Here is a 15,699-nt window from a genome sequence, read left to right as displayed (position 1 = left end):
GCCGAAGCGGCAGGAGGCTGAGATGCAGAAATTGGTGTAACGATTCGTGAAGGCGAAGGATCTGTCAATTGAGGCTTAGGCTGCGAAGCGGAAGATGATCTGTGCTTCCTACGGGACGCCTTGGAAGAGACTGGCACACTGGAAACCTCAACTTCCGTCTGGGTAGCGGAATCTACTGTCTGAGTACCTTGTGATCTGCTGGTCTTCAGAAGGGAAGAGAAACTAGTGCCGAAGGTAACCTTCGGCTGTAGCCTTCGTTTAGCCTCAGTTGCGGAGATCTTCTCTATTACCATCAGTTCACGGATCTTCTCAGTCATAAAAGTAGGACAGTCACGTGACCAAGCTGGGTGGCCACCTTTACAATTAGCGCACTTCGATGGAGCCGCACATGGGGCCTGACCATGAGCTGCAGAACTACAATTGCCACAGATGGCAGAGTCATGACAAGAAGGGACTGAGTGGCCAAAATGTTGGCAGTTAAAGCACCGTAATGGTAATGGTATGTACGGCCGGACCTTCAAACGGTGGTAAGCAACGTTCAAATGCGTCGGAAGGTCAGGTAGGGCGAAAGTAAGGATGTAGGAATCCGTGGGCTGTACCGTACCATTTTTCTTCGTGGTTATTCGATGGACGTCAGTCACATGGCTATCCTTAAATTCAGCACATATTTCCGCCTCTGGTAACTCTCTCAAATGGAAGCAGGTGATAACTCCTTTGCTGGTATTTAATTGTCGATGAGGCTTAATCAGAATAGGAACAGGTCCTAACTGTGTACTAGCTAAAAGTAATTGAGATTGTTTATCTGAGGTCGTTTGAACAAGTATTCCCATTGCGTAATTTGCGAATATGTCCAAGAGGAAACGTTCCTGTGGCAATATGATGTACCTGACAATGTACTATAAATGGTGACAATTTACTTAAGGCTCCAACTGTGTCATTTGATTTGTCTTTGATGGTTAAATATCTTGGTGGAAGACCAAGCTTTTCCTCTCTCTCTCTCTATCCTGGGTGGTTGGTTGATGCAAAGCCATAGTTAAAGAAAGCCCAAAATCCTCTCAGCTTTCCCGTCGTGGTTCGAAGCGGCCAACGAGGCTAGCAGGTCCTACCTGCATGACCCTTGTCAGCAAGCTAAGCTGTGACACCAAGTGAAAATGACAAGGAGGCAGAGCCACTTGCACCGCCGACTGATGAGTACTTTTGAGAGGACCCACGTCCCACCGTGTAAGGGGGGAACCAATGGTTCATTGGAGATTCCCGAACCGCAGACTCCCAGCATTCCCTTTCAGGGCATCACTCCTTCCGGTCCTGCTGGGTGCGCATGCGCTTCACTCCTCCGTCCCACGGCCCCGGGTCCAGCGTCATCTAAGCAAATCCAAAAGCAAAACCAGTCCATAGCAAGGTTGTCTTCTAAAGAGAGCAGTCCATATCCGAGGCTTTTATGTTTCCGACGCTCGATCGCAGGTTTTAAATGCCGGGTGATCGGCCCGCCAGAACCCCCAACCTGGAGGACCAGTGGCTGATTGCAGTTCCGAAGAACTGGTCGATGGGGGCGCCACATCCCGACGCCGATAGATTGTAACATTGAGTCGCGGTTAAGTTCATTAAAGGCGTTGAGGAAGTCAATTTTTAAAAATGCTTTCACTTCAGTATGGGGAGATGAGTAGTACATACTGGCAGCATGTATAGTTGATTCTGCTCCGAATGGTATACAGACCCCTAGTTGGTGTGGTGATAATATAGTAATTAATGAATCTCTTATCCGGAAGCAGATAATTTTTGCTGATACGCGTCTCCAAACATTGCCAACAGCTCTATCGAATTCCACCGCTTTTCTTCTTCAGTGCTATAAGTGAGGCTAAAAAAAAAAAAAAAAAAAAGTCGTAAAATGGTAGGCACTTTCCCAGATATAATTAAGTGAATAAATTCACAGATTGATGTCATTAAGCGTTCCCTTGAAATGAAGTCTTGATTTAGAAGTAGATCTTTTAAGATTGAAGGACGGAGATTATCCATACCGAATGCCGAATCAGAGGGGAAGGATTTTATCGCTTTAAGTAACTCGACGGAAGAGACTTTAGTTACTGTAGGCGAGTTCTCAGGTGGTTCGGGATTAATGAATGAGTGAGAGTGGGCTGGATGTTTTTCTTTACGAGCATGTAGTACTGACGTATCTCGTGTACTGATTAAATTATTATTTTTATTTTTATCATAATCTATATCAACATTTATAATTATATGCATTAGCAATAATTAATTTTATTATTATTCCCACCTTTCCCGAACTATCCTAAAACGAGCACTAACACAAATCTACACTAAGACTTTAAAGCACGTGTCACTCACAACGATATTAAGCAAACACTAATGTTTTTCTTTTTCCTTTCCATCTTCGCAGAGACGCCGTCACAAATGTTCCGCCTCGTGTTCAAGGATACCCAGTAACCGACTAAGGACTGACCTTAAAATACACACTCAGCATATTGAAATAGAAACCTCATTCAAAACAAACAGTATATCATATTAAGAACTCTATCTTCTACGAACTTTTTTTTGCTTGAATTTCTTCAATTTTTTCTTTTTATGTTTTGTACTACGGAAAATTAAAATTTTCGTGTATTTCCAGTTACGAAGAGGGGGTATGAAGTAACAATGAAGTGATTATGAGAAAATTGGGTAAACTCTTAACTTAATTCGCTAAATTCAATTATTTTGTTAAATTACGTTTATTCACAACAGAATCATGAACTCTTATATTTCAACGGAACAAAAACTTTTATTCCGTACATTTCTAGACAGCTTGAATAAGCATGTATTTGTTACTTGTCGTTTCTGAATTTGTCAATAAACACGACTAGTTTGCTTTTTGCTTTTCCGCGTTCCCTTCCGCTTTCTGACACTTCCTAGTGGATTGAATGAAGATTCATCGTTTTCTGATTAAGCAAAACCACGGAGGATACATCGACAAGGGGTATGCCCCACAAGGTTTGGGAAGGTGCAGGGTCGTCGTGTGAAGCACATCGCACCATTGGAGAACGACTAACTCCATGTCTCAGGAATACCATTCTGTTGGTTCATCGCCACAGATTCATTTGAGCTTAACATCTGACTACTGGAATGGAGATGCATTAAAACATCGCAGAAGACGCATCGTAAAGAGAGAATTCGACGTCCCTAGCAGTTCAACAGGATTTAGATCCAGTTGTTGACTGATAATAGCGCTTCCAGGTTCCTCCAGAGAAAGTCAATTATTATTCCAGATGACCAGGACGACGCCAGTCTCATTGGAATATCAGACTAGTGTTCTTCCTTCATTTTATAATATAATCCAGCGTTTCCCAACCGGTGTGCCGTGAATGGGCCGCGAGAAAATAGAAACAAATTATTAATTCTATAGGAATCAAATTGCAAGACAAAGTAAAAATGTATATTTGTATTTCACATTACTATGAACCTCTACTATGAATCTACAATTTTAAGTTTCATACTATGTTACTTTTCTGTACATTTTTAATGTTGAAAAAAGTATTTGTTATCATTGGTACGACTATTATTGCTTCTTTATTGATGCAGACTATTTCGTAACTTGAAATTTTAAAATATCATTCAATCCTTTCGACAAAGCAAACATGCATACAAATTCCTACATTTGTGTTTTAAAACTAAAAGAGATTTGTTTGTTCGTTCGTTATTTAGTGATCTTTCTTCTTAGTGAAAGGTTGGATACAGTTTTCGAAAAAGAAAACTTAGTTTTAAAAACCTGAGTCCAATATTTCATTGGAATTGTTTTCTATTTTTGAATTAGAATGAAAAATAATTATAATGATTTACCACAGGGGAAAACGAGTAATCGAGTTTTCTTCTCTGTGAGAAGGAGATCAGTAATCACAGAAAAAAAATACCACGGTATTTTATATTTACAAATAATAATATCTATGAGTGTGCCGCGAGAATTCAAGTTACACCCGTAGTGTGCCGCAAGGTGAAAAAGGTTGGGAAACGCTGATATAATCCTTTCTCTTTCTCTCACGTTTCCCACAACTAATCATTCTCAAAATTGAAAGATTTGAATTTTATTTAAATTCAACCATAATTTTGCAGTTAAGTACCGTGTTGTGCATCAGTTTCATCCCCAATTGTTACGTTCATTTTATGAGTGTTTTACAGAGTATTTGAGCTACAAACTGACGGCACATCCTCGGCACAAAATGTCTGACCTTGGCCAGGCAGTCCACGAGTACGACACCATTTTTATCCCAGAACAACGTTGCAAACACTCTACCAGCGCATTTCTGTCTAACTTCTTGACTCCCTCTGACAGCCACTCTATTGACTATTGTTTCGTTTCAGAATTGTGGCATTATAATCATTTTCATCTATGGTTACTATTCGTGACGGAAATTAGTCAGTATTGCGGTAAAAACGGGAGACGACTCTGCTTGATCCTCTCACTTGTGATCTGCTGACAGATTATTGACAACCCATTTTGTCGAGAGCTTCCACATGTTCAAGTCATTAAAATATGCTAGAGATGCGTTTCCGAGAAATGCCCACAATCTCTACTGCACGTTTTGCTGAGATTCTGCGATTTTCAAGAATAACGTGATGAATTTAATCCACGATTTCGGGGACAGTCACTGTTTTTGGTCTTCCTGGGTAAAAAATCGCCATGTTCAAACTGTGCCACCCATTTCTTCATCATTGCATATGACGGAGAAGAGTCCCATAGTGATTGATTGATTTTCTCATGAATTTGCCTCGGTGACTTTCCTTGATGGAATAAGAATTTGGTAACAGCTCTGGTCTCGATGTTCGTGAAATTCGCTGGTTGGGCTCACATGATGACTTCAGGAGCCTTAAAAACACAATAAGAATATTGTTATTAATATGGAAATTAGTATTTGTCAATGCAGATATCTACCTACACTCCTTTTGGGTTGGGCTAGAAGTTTTCAGTAGTTCTCGTATTTGATAAAGGTAAGTCATAAATCCTCTCATGGTTGATAAACAAACACAACCACAACAACAACCACACACATACACGCAAACGCGCACACACTCTGCACTTTGGGGGAGTTGCGTAAATACTCCATATCACATCTAATATTTTTCAGAAAGCCGCCATTGTAGCAATACATAAAATGTAGAAAGTCGAGATTTCAACGGATTTACACATTCCATGGCGCTTACTTGTCATAAAAAAAACTTTGTTGAATATGTCTGCGTCTGTTCTTGCCAATGCATATATATACTTGCTTAAAAACCATACCACTCAATGTATCCAGATCAAAATATAAACTTGAAGTTTATATATACATACATACATATACATACATATACATATATGTATATCTATCTATATATCTATATCTATATATCTATATCTATATATATATATATATATATATATATATATATCCTATTTGGGTAATTTCGTGTTGCCATACGCATACCCCTCAAATGTATTCTATGTGACCATAAACACGCATTAGTGAAATAGCAGCTCTCTACGAGAACGTTAACCCGTGCCGACTTGACGACAAAGTCATGAAATGGCGTTTCCACATTATAATATAATTTAGAATTTCCAACAGTGATACCGGAGAAACTAAACGAGACAGAGAAACGAAACTTTGCACGAAGCAACTACAAAAAGGACGACATCTGTTCGTGTATTGACAAACAGCACCGGATGAACAGTGTTGACAACCTAAGACAAAGTTGTGTTTTTGTAAATGGAATGACCTAAATTGAATATCATCATTGGAATCAGCAATGAAAATAAAAAAGGAAGATAAAAATAAAAGAGAAAACCGATTCGGTAATTTGGAAAAAAAAATATATAAAAGAATGAATCGAAGTGCGAACCCAAGAACTTGAGCTACGTTGATTGTCACACACAAAGACTATCACTAATATTTGCATCAGAAAACTCATCTTGGCAGTACGAGACTATCTCTGATCGAAATACAATTAGAAACACGAACTGCATACTCGAACGATAATTTGCATATACATTAGATGATAAATAGTTACTTTAATTTCTTGGTAAACATAATAATTTTGTAGCCATCTTAACATGAATTTCTTTGTATCTCCTCGTTTTATTTGCGTACAAATTTATATAACAATGTTCTTACAGAAATCAGGTAGTTTTGGTGTATTATTACTATTTAGCAAATAAAAATATTGTTTGGGAGGGGGACTCCAACTCACTATTATGCGTTCCAAGAAAAATTATAGTTTCTGTTCATAATTCCGATTTAAAATGCAAATACTCTGACATAAATAGTTATATTGATATATTCACTTGTTTGGTTATGGGTATGGTTATGGTTTTAATTTTCCAATACATTGACAAAAAAGTATCAGACAAGTACTTAACCAACTGCTCATGACAAACGGAACTGTCTCCCATTCAACCATCAAAGGGTTCTAATTCTGATGCGTCAAATTTGAATGTGATGACGTGTATTTGTTATTCATTCCCTCACATTCAAACACAAGAAATACACTTAAATATCTCTCAAAATATCAGGGAAAAGGCTCGATTCATACTAAAACGTCTAAGGCAATTCCAGTCTAGGTGTAATGGTGTATTATAATTCAGAAATCATAAATAAAAATGAAATACACTGAAACTATATTAGCTCCTATACACAATCAACACAATAAATTCACTTTATGCTTAACACATATCACACGTAATACACATGTATACAATATGAAGAAAACTTTTTCGTGAAAGGAAGGTACTAAATGTTGTACAGACTGTGTAAATTTAAATTTCTATTTCGAAATTAAGCCAGTGTACGGTCAGAACGACGTATAACATTTATTTATGAAATGTCAGAGCTAAAGTAAACGAAATTAAATATACTATGTCTTATCTTCAGGTTACGGAAATTAAAAGAATTAGGAATACAATTCAGAGAGCTCCTCTAGAGAAATTCATTATTATATATATATATATATATATATATATATATATATATATATATATATATATATATATATATATGAATTTAGGGTGTCCCTTATTTTGGGTAATTTCGTGTTGCGATACGCACACCCCCGAAACGTATTCTATTTGACCATAAACACGCATTTGTGAAACAGCAGCTCTCTACAAGAACGTTAACCCGTGCCGACTTGACGACAGTCATATAATGGCGTTTCCACATTATAATATCATTTAGAATTTCCAACCGTGATAACGGAGAAACTAAAAGAGACAGAGAAACGAAACTTTGCACGAAGCAACTAGAAAAAGGGCGACATCTTTTTGTGTATTAAGAAGCAGCACCAGATAAACAGTGTTGCCAACCCAAGACAAAGTTGTGTTTTTGGAAATGGAATGATCTAAAGTGAATATCATCATTAGAATCAGCAATGAAAATAAAGACAAAAGAGTTTGTAAAGGCAGATCAGTGTTGCAAACTTTTCGAGCAATAATGTGTAATATGTGTTGGCGCACACAGGGAGTGAGGTACTAACGTTTTGTACACCTTAAATCAGATATTGACAAGAATTGTTGTCGTTGACTCTTAGTCTAGAAGCATCCACAGAACAGTGTTGTCATCAACAGAAGGGAGAAATTGAGTTTAGAAGAGATACAATAACTCGGAAAAGGTCACTAGTGCTGTATGATTTAAAACCTATAATGCAAGACAGAAGAGCATGAGGAATAGGCGTGGTTAGGTGAGATTGATAACCTACGTATTGACAGATATATTCGGTATCTTGTTAAAACAGAGAACTAAGGTTTGTACAAGATGGCAACGCTGCACAGCAGCGGCTTTTTTACTCTTGATTTCATAATGGTTTTCAGCGTCCTCAAAAGCCCACAAGGACTTAAACCCATGCAAATTGAACGCTATTTTCATATTTTAACCAGATTGTTGGGATTCCAACTCGCTGTGCAGCGTTGCCACCTTTCACAAACCTTACTTGTCAGCTTTTACAAGATATCGTATATCTCGGTCAGTTATCGATCTTACATATCCACGGTTCTACTTCTCATGCTCTACCGCCTTGCATTATAGGTTTTAAAGCATACAGCACTAGTGACCTTTTCTGAGTTATTGTATCTCTTCTAAACTCAATTTCTCCCTTCTGTTGATGGCAATATTGTTCAGTGGATGCTTCTAGACTTAGAGTCAACGCCAACAGTTCTTGTTAATATCTGATTTAAGGTGTACAAAACGTTAGTACCTCACTCCCTGTGAGCGCCAACAGATATTACACGTTGTTGCTCGAAAAGTTTGCAACACTGATCTACCTTGACAATCTCTTTTGTCTTTATTTTCATTGCTGATTCTAATGATGATATTCACTTTAGGTCATTCCATTTACAAAACCACAACTTTGTCTTGGGTTGGCAACACTGTTTATCTGGTGCTGTTTGCCAATACACAAACAGATGTCGCCCTTTTTCTAGTTGCTTCGTGCGAAGTTTCATTTCTCTGTCTCTTTTAGTTTCTCCGTTATCACGGTTGGAAATTCTAAATATAATAATGTGGAAACGCCATTATATGACTTTGTCGTCAAGTCGGCACGGGTTAACGTTCTTGTAGAGAGCTGCTATTTCACAAATGCGTGTTTATGGTCAAATAGAATACGTTTCGGGGTGTGCGTATCGCAACACGAAATTACCCAAAATAAGGGACACCCTAAATTCAGATATATATATATATATATATATATATATATATATATATATATATGAATTTCTCTAGAGGAGCTTTCTGAATTGTATTCCTAATTCTTTTAATTTCCGTAACCTGAAGATAAGACATAGTGGGTGATATCAATAAAACGGAGAAGTTACTCATTATTCCCAATTTTGTAGTAGTTACTCGCATTGGCATCAATAAAAAGAGAACTGAGCACCACTCGTCTCGGCTGACCTCGGAGAAGGCCCGCCCTTTTGAAGTAACTACACCTCTATTCTCGAGCCGAGTAACTACTCCGCGTTTGATATCAATAAAAATCAAAGACTTCTCTGTGATGCTACTAACTTCTCCAAATTTATGGAGCAAGCTAAATAAGTGACTCCGTGTTAAATATAGCAGAGTATATGATTGTTTTGCTACGTAGAAAAACTTATAAACTCTTATAAACTTCATCGAAATGTTGCAAATGGAGATTACAGAAAACATAGGTTCATGAAAGAAAATGTAGAGTGGTTAGCACAACATTTTTTAGGAGAATCAACCTAAATTTGGGATGGTGCACTACGTAATGAGGAAAAGATGCGGGTTCTCTTACGTTACGTGAGTGATCCGGGATTCCAGGTCGGAATGTCAGGGGATTCTGGTGTGGCTCAAAGTACTGTGTCTATGACTACTACAAGTGTAATGGATGCGATTATTGCGATATTTGAAAATTGATTGTTTCCGAAGTGTGCATAATATGCAAACAGCAAAGGCAGAGTGGCAAGAACAATATACATTTCCGGGTGCTATCGGAGCACTTGACTATACACACACGGAAATAAAGAAACCTAGTACTTTGGAGACGAATACGTTAATAGGAAGAGCTCCTTTGTGCCTAAGCGGTTAGCGTACATGCTTTTGGCACGAGAGACCCGTGTTCGATTCCCGGCGGGAGCTCATGTGGTTCGCATTCCACGTTAATCAGTGGGTCCCGTCTCATATAGCCTCGCTACTGAAAAGGACGTTAAACTCAACTCAACGTTGATAGGAAGGGTGTATACATGAGAATGTATTTTTTATGCCAAGGCGAAAGGGGACAAGTATGATGTGGAAAACGCAATCGGATGGACGTGCTTTGTGATGTGACTGGGTGGACTTTGTTTTAAAAGAAAAAAAAGGGGCTAAGTGTCTGATTTCGTTCTTAAGCCAAACAATCTACAAAGACCTTGGACAAGATGTGATATGCGCTTGTCGTGTTAATCTTGATATTGCTGGATTTGAACTTTGTTTCCCGGTTTTTTCATTATTATTATTATTATTATTATTATTATTATTATTATTCTCGCTCAAATATTAAAGATTCTCTTTTGGATTTGTGTCTGTCGTAGATGTATTTGATATTTCGTTGCATTTCACTGTACTTGCCTTCATTTACTTTCTGGTAACTGTGACTTCGAAAGTACCACTGGAAACTTTTAAAATATCCACAAATGCGCTTTGATTGAAACTGTCGTTGCTACTTGTCCCTTCCATGGATACTGCGCCATAGGTTACCCACAACGAAATGACCGCCCACAGATGGTAGAAATGAGTAACCACTTCTTTTATTGATACGACTCAGTGCTACGTGCAGAGGAAGCGCGAGAAAACATTAAAACATTTATAAATCTGGAGCAGACTAAACCTGAGTAATGGCTTGTTTTATTGATACGAAATTGAGGGGGAGATTACTCCAGGTGTAGTTACTCCGATTCTCGAGCAGGACTTCTCAGGAGTAGTTACTTATTTTAATTGATATCACCCAGTATATTTAGTTTCGTTTACTTCAGCTCTAACATTTCATAAATAAATGTTATACGTCGTTCTGACCGTACATTGGCTTAATTTCGAAATAGAAATTTAAATTTACACAGTCTGTACAACATTTAGTACCTTTCTTTCACGAAAAAAGTTTTCTTCATATTGTATACATGTGTATTACGTGTGATATGTGTTAAGCATAAAGTGATTTTGTTGTGTTGATTGTGTATAGGAGCTAATATAGTTTCAGTGTATTTCATTTTTATTTATGATTTCTGAATTATAATACACCATTACACACTATGGGATAGACATGGACTCACCTGGACTGGAATTGCCTTAGACGTTTTAGTATGAATCGAGCCTTTTCCCTGATATTTTGAGAGATATTTAAGTGTATTTCTTGTGTTTGAATGTGAGGGAATGAATAACAAATACACGTCATCACATTCAAATTTGACGCATCAGAATTAGAACCCTTTGATGGTTGAATGGGAGACAGTTCCGTTTGTCATGAGCAGTTGGTTAAGTACTTGTCTGATACTTTTTGGTCAATGTATTGGAAAATTAAAACCATAACCATACCCATAACCAAACAAGTGAATATATCAATATAACTTTATTTATGTCAGAGCATTTGCATTTTAAATCGGAATTATGAACAAAAACTATAATTTTTCTTGGAACGCATAATAGTGAGTTGGAGTCCCCCCTCTCAAACAATATTTTTATTTGCTAAATAGTAATAGTACACCAAAACTACCTGATTTCTGTAAGAACATTGTTATATAAATTTGTACGCAAATAAAACGAGGAGATACAAAGAAATTCACGTTAAGATGGCTACAAAATTATTATGTTTACCAAGAAATTAAAGTAACTATTTATCATCTAATGTATATGCAAATTATCGTTCGAGTATGCAGTTCGTGTTTCTAATTGTATTTCGAACAGAGATAGTCCCGTACTGCCAAGATGAGTTTTCTGATGCAAATATTAGTGATAGTCTTTGTGTGTGACAATCAACGTAGCTCAAGTTCTTGGGTTCGCACTTCGATTCATTCTTTTATATATATTTTTTTCCAAATTACCGAATCGGTTTTCTCTTTTATTTTTATCTTCCTTTATCGGATCTAAGCTGAAAATTGAAGGCATGCGTATTCTTTGGCAGTAAGGTAGTTGATTTACTGGAGTACTTATATTGGGTTCCTTGTCCATTCTCCGGTAGTTTTCCTGGCTATATCTAGGGTTTTCGTTACAGTGAATAAGGATTCATTGGGAGTCCCCTTCTATAGACTTATCAAACGATTTTTTCCATTTTTTATTCTGTTTATAGTTTCCATTGTAGTTCGAACTGGTGCTGGCTCTGCCAGCTAATTAGGCTCGAAACTAAGAATCATGCGACTATGAATACAGAACCATCCTCGAAACTGAATATAAAATTATGATAGTTTTGGTACTAATTAGAAAAATCTATTTTTTTAATGACTGCCATAAGTGTGATAAATACATCAATATATAACAGCTTTTTCACAAGCAAAATTATACTAAGTATTTTATGTTCTTATCTGAGAGCCGAAATATTCTTTAACGTTTCTACTTCAAGGAAATTCATGATCTATACGGCACGATTGTAAGAAAAGAAAGAAAAAGAAAAGAAAAGAAAAACAAGATTTAAACAACTACACATACTAGGTTTCGGTTTCGTAATAAAGAAAATATACAGCAAAACAACATTTACGATGGTGGAAAATGGTCCCCATGAAAATTCACACAGAAATATAGTTCAACAAATAATGCTTCTACTTACCTAGAACCACATTTATTTTACTTCGAAAATACGTTGTGTCAGCTCCGATTCTATAGAAAATAAACTCTTTCCATCCTACTAATTTTAACATCATGTTTGCAATGTTCTTTCATTTACACTTACCACGTACACAGGATCTCTCGTAACGATCATAATTATGGGCATAGCTTTGTCTACTAGTGCCAAAGGTCCATGTTTGAGTTCTCCTGCCATTATTCCTTCACTGTGCATGTAAGTCAATTCTTTTACTTTCTGAAAATATTATAAATACGATGTATTAGATCTAGCGGATCAACTAATGATACTGAATGCTATTAATACAATAATTCCTCTCTATTAATACAATAATATTTCTTCTCATTGTAGTTGGCAATTGCTACGGTGCAGATACTAATCCTTGGAACTATTGCTGGATAATCCTCATTACTATACCATTTGTAACTAGATACAGCACTACATTCTCATTTGAATAATTTGCCAAGAATACTTATTATAGGAAAGAATCAGCTGACACTACATATTTTACTATTGCACTGCACTGCACTGCAAGCACTAGGACACTGCAACAATAGACATATTTTAAGAGGTATGAGTGATAATAAAATTTAGTCATACAAGAAGTATTAGTAACGTTCATGTAAACATCTACAAGCAAGTAAACATAATTGATTAATTAGTGATCATGCGAAATAGAATAAACATATAGTATAGAAATAGAAAAATATACGTAATAAGAAAAAACGGTTTCTTCGTAGTATACTTTTTACCCATAGAATGCAGAAAGACTCAGAACTGTAAGAAGTACCGTGTGTACAGAATACAAATTAAAATAATATTGTATACATTCTTCTGAAACATTATTGGATACCTATCGTGACACATTCACTACGAAAGTAACTCGGTGGTAAACTTGACACACTAGTGAGTAACTGCAAGTTCTATGTTGTGACATTCGTGGTGCGCTCTGAATCTGATACAGGCTTGGAGTTAATGGCAAGCAGGGAATTATCCTCTCTTAATTTTCCTTGCCCATATAAATTATACCTCATAACGACCGAAAAGATACGGAGTGACCTTTAACAAGGAACATAAACTTAGTGATCCAAGCAGATTTCGATAAAAAATGAAATGAAATCTTTGAGTTTTACGTCCCACGATTATGCCGGTTAGGCTAAAGGAGACTGTGATGATGAGAGATGAGTGAAATGAAGAAAGTGGGAGGAAACGGGAGAACCCCGAGAAAACCCCCGAGCACGGTGTTTGTCCATCACAAAGTTCACTTGGCGGGGGCTGGGATCGAACCCGGGATCCCAAGCACCACAGGTGAACGCTCTACCACTGAGCCACCGCGCCCCCCAGATTTTGATAAAATTTGGCAGGTAGATACTACACATGAAATAAACGAATACGCGTTTTTTTTTTTAATTTTCTGAGGAAAAATGTTTTTTTAGGGGGCAAAAGTCTCCACCGAAGAATTTATTACTCGACACCAAAAGCACAGGAAAAAAGTAGACTGAAGCGAATGAAATTGTGCATGATATACTAGACAAAATAGGGAAATACATATTTCATATTTTTCTTCAAAACGCGTCTGGGTGGAGCAGAGGGACTTCCAAACTTATTACCAGACAAATGTAAAAATTAAAAATGAAGGTAGTTCAGAAGTCCTGAAGTGCATGCAAGATTGTAACAAAACTGCGTTGAGGGATAATATGTATAAAATAAGCCAATACGTGTTTTTTTTTTTTTAATTTCTGCGGAAAACTGGTTATTGGGTGTAAAATCTCACCCCCCCCCCTCAAAGGTTTTAAAATTGACGCCAAATATGCATAAACAATAATTCGAAGCGAACGAAATTGCGTACAGATATACTACATATAAAATAAGAGAATACGTGTTTTGCATTTTCTTTGAAAGAATCGTTTGAATGGGGCAAAAGCCCTTCCAAACTTATAGCTACGAAATGTTAAAATTAGTAATGATGGTAGCTCAGAAGTACTTAAAATATATGTATGATTGTAATGAAATTGCGTTGAAGAATGTGTGTAAAACAAGAAAAATATTTTGAATTTTCTGCGGAAAGCGTTATTGGTGGCAGAAACTCAGTGATAAATTGCGGCAACTGATATCACATAAACGGATGAACAGGATTGAAGGTAGTTAGAAGGGGATACATAATGAAATTAAAAGAAAGGAAGATGTGTGGATAGTCATTCCGAAAAGAACAGCAAGGGGCAGAGGCATCTCGAAACATCGAGACATGTGAAAAGCAGGAAATGTGTGATGCGAGAAGTACAAGCAGTTGAACGGTGTGAAATTTAAAATACAGATACTAGACATAAATTACGTAGATAGGTTTCTTTTCTACGGGAAAACTGTTCTTGGGGCCACGAACCCCCAGTACGTTCACGCAATACCAAAAGTCAGTCCACGATACATATAGTACTGATATGTACCTAATCGAAGATAAAATGTCGTTTGACTGTATTACCTTTGAAAGAAGAATGTACATGCAGGGAAATATCACTATTGCAGAAGTTTAATGTTGTTTTTCTCCTTTCCACATGATCTGAAGTACTTTTACGTAATATGCGCCTTGGGGGTTGTGGAGTTGACAATACATGAGTTGTACTTGTCTTTCAAGTTGCGATATGGAGTATCAGAATGTGCAAACTGTGCTTGAAGAAATCACTGTGCTTGTAACATTTTTTAAATACTTCTTGACAGAGAAAGCTCAAGAGGTTGTACAAACGTACTCATCGTTTTATTGACTGTTCGTGATGTAATGAAGTGATATTGGTTATACATGCGCATATCATCAGTGGAACTTGGTGTAGTGTAGTAATGAACATAATAAGTATAGAGAAATGTGTTTGTTCACTCATTGCGTACAAAAATATAGGAGAAAGAGGTCACATGTATACTTACTACGTTGAATTCTAACATGTATACACAATGATACACCAGGAATATTTATATGGCTCGGAAACAATACACTAATCACAGGAAGAAACTACAGAGACGAGAAGATGGGTTGCAATTAATCTGCAAATGTTATTGAGTTCCTGCATCTAGCATTTAACGTAATGCATCTTCCTGATACAATAATTACACCGCAGGAAAACACGTAGTAAGTGTCCTACAGTGTCCTGGATAATTGGATGGAAGAGGGAGCTGCGTTTCAGACTGAACAAGTTATAACATTAGCTCTCGCAAATGACGATGGAAAAAGAGAACTGGACGACGTGTATTATTTACCGGGGGACGACTGCCAAGGAAGTGTGTACTAGCCTTGGCACTGCATCTGATGGTGACATCATTCTCGTGTATAAACAAAACGCCATCACGTATTGAAAAAGTTGTGAGAAGAGACCTCTATCCGTGGGTCTCTTCTTACACAAACCAAATACAGAAAAGTCACATCAAGAGAACAGC

At 37.1% G+C, this 15,699-nt stretch overlaps 1 protein-coding gene across 3 annotated transcripts in view; it reads right to left on the bottom strand.

Moving 5' to 3' along the window:
• The window catches only part of LOC145660877 (glutamine--fructose-6-phosphate aminotransferase [isomerizing] 2-like), a 364,008-nt gene that overhangs the window by 87,099 nt on the left and 261,210 nt on the right, over window positions 1-15,699 (bottom strand). For all 3 annotated transcript variants that reach the window (XM_081726310.1, XM_081726317.1, XM_081726323.1), the window contains one exon: window positions 12,388-12,516. In XM_081726310.1, coding sequence (XP_081582436.1) covers window positions 12,388-12,516 — 129 coding nt within the window. The remainder of the gene's footprint in view (window positions 1-12,387; window positions 12,517-15,699) is intronic.

Source organism: Thermobia domestica, chromosome 1 (genome assembly GCF_964235325.1).
Source record: "Thermobia domestica chromosome 1, izTheDome1.hap1.1, whole genome shotgun sequence".
In the NCBI taxonomy this organism is placed as follows: Eukaryota; Metazoa; Arthropoda; class Insecta; order Zygentoma; family Lepismatidae; genus Thermobia; species Thermobia domestica.
Note: the sequence above shows the minus strand (reverse complement) of the source record. Positions and strands in the feature narration are given on the sequence as shown.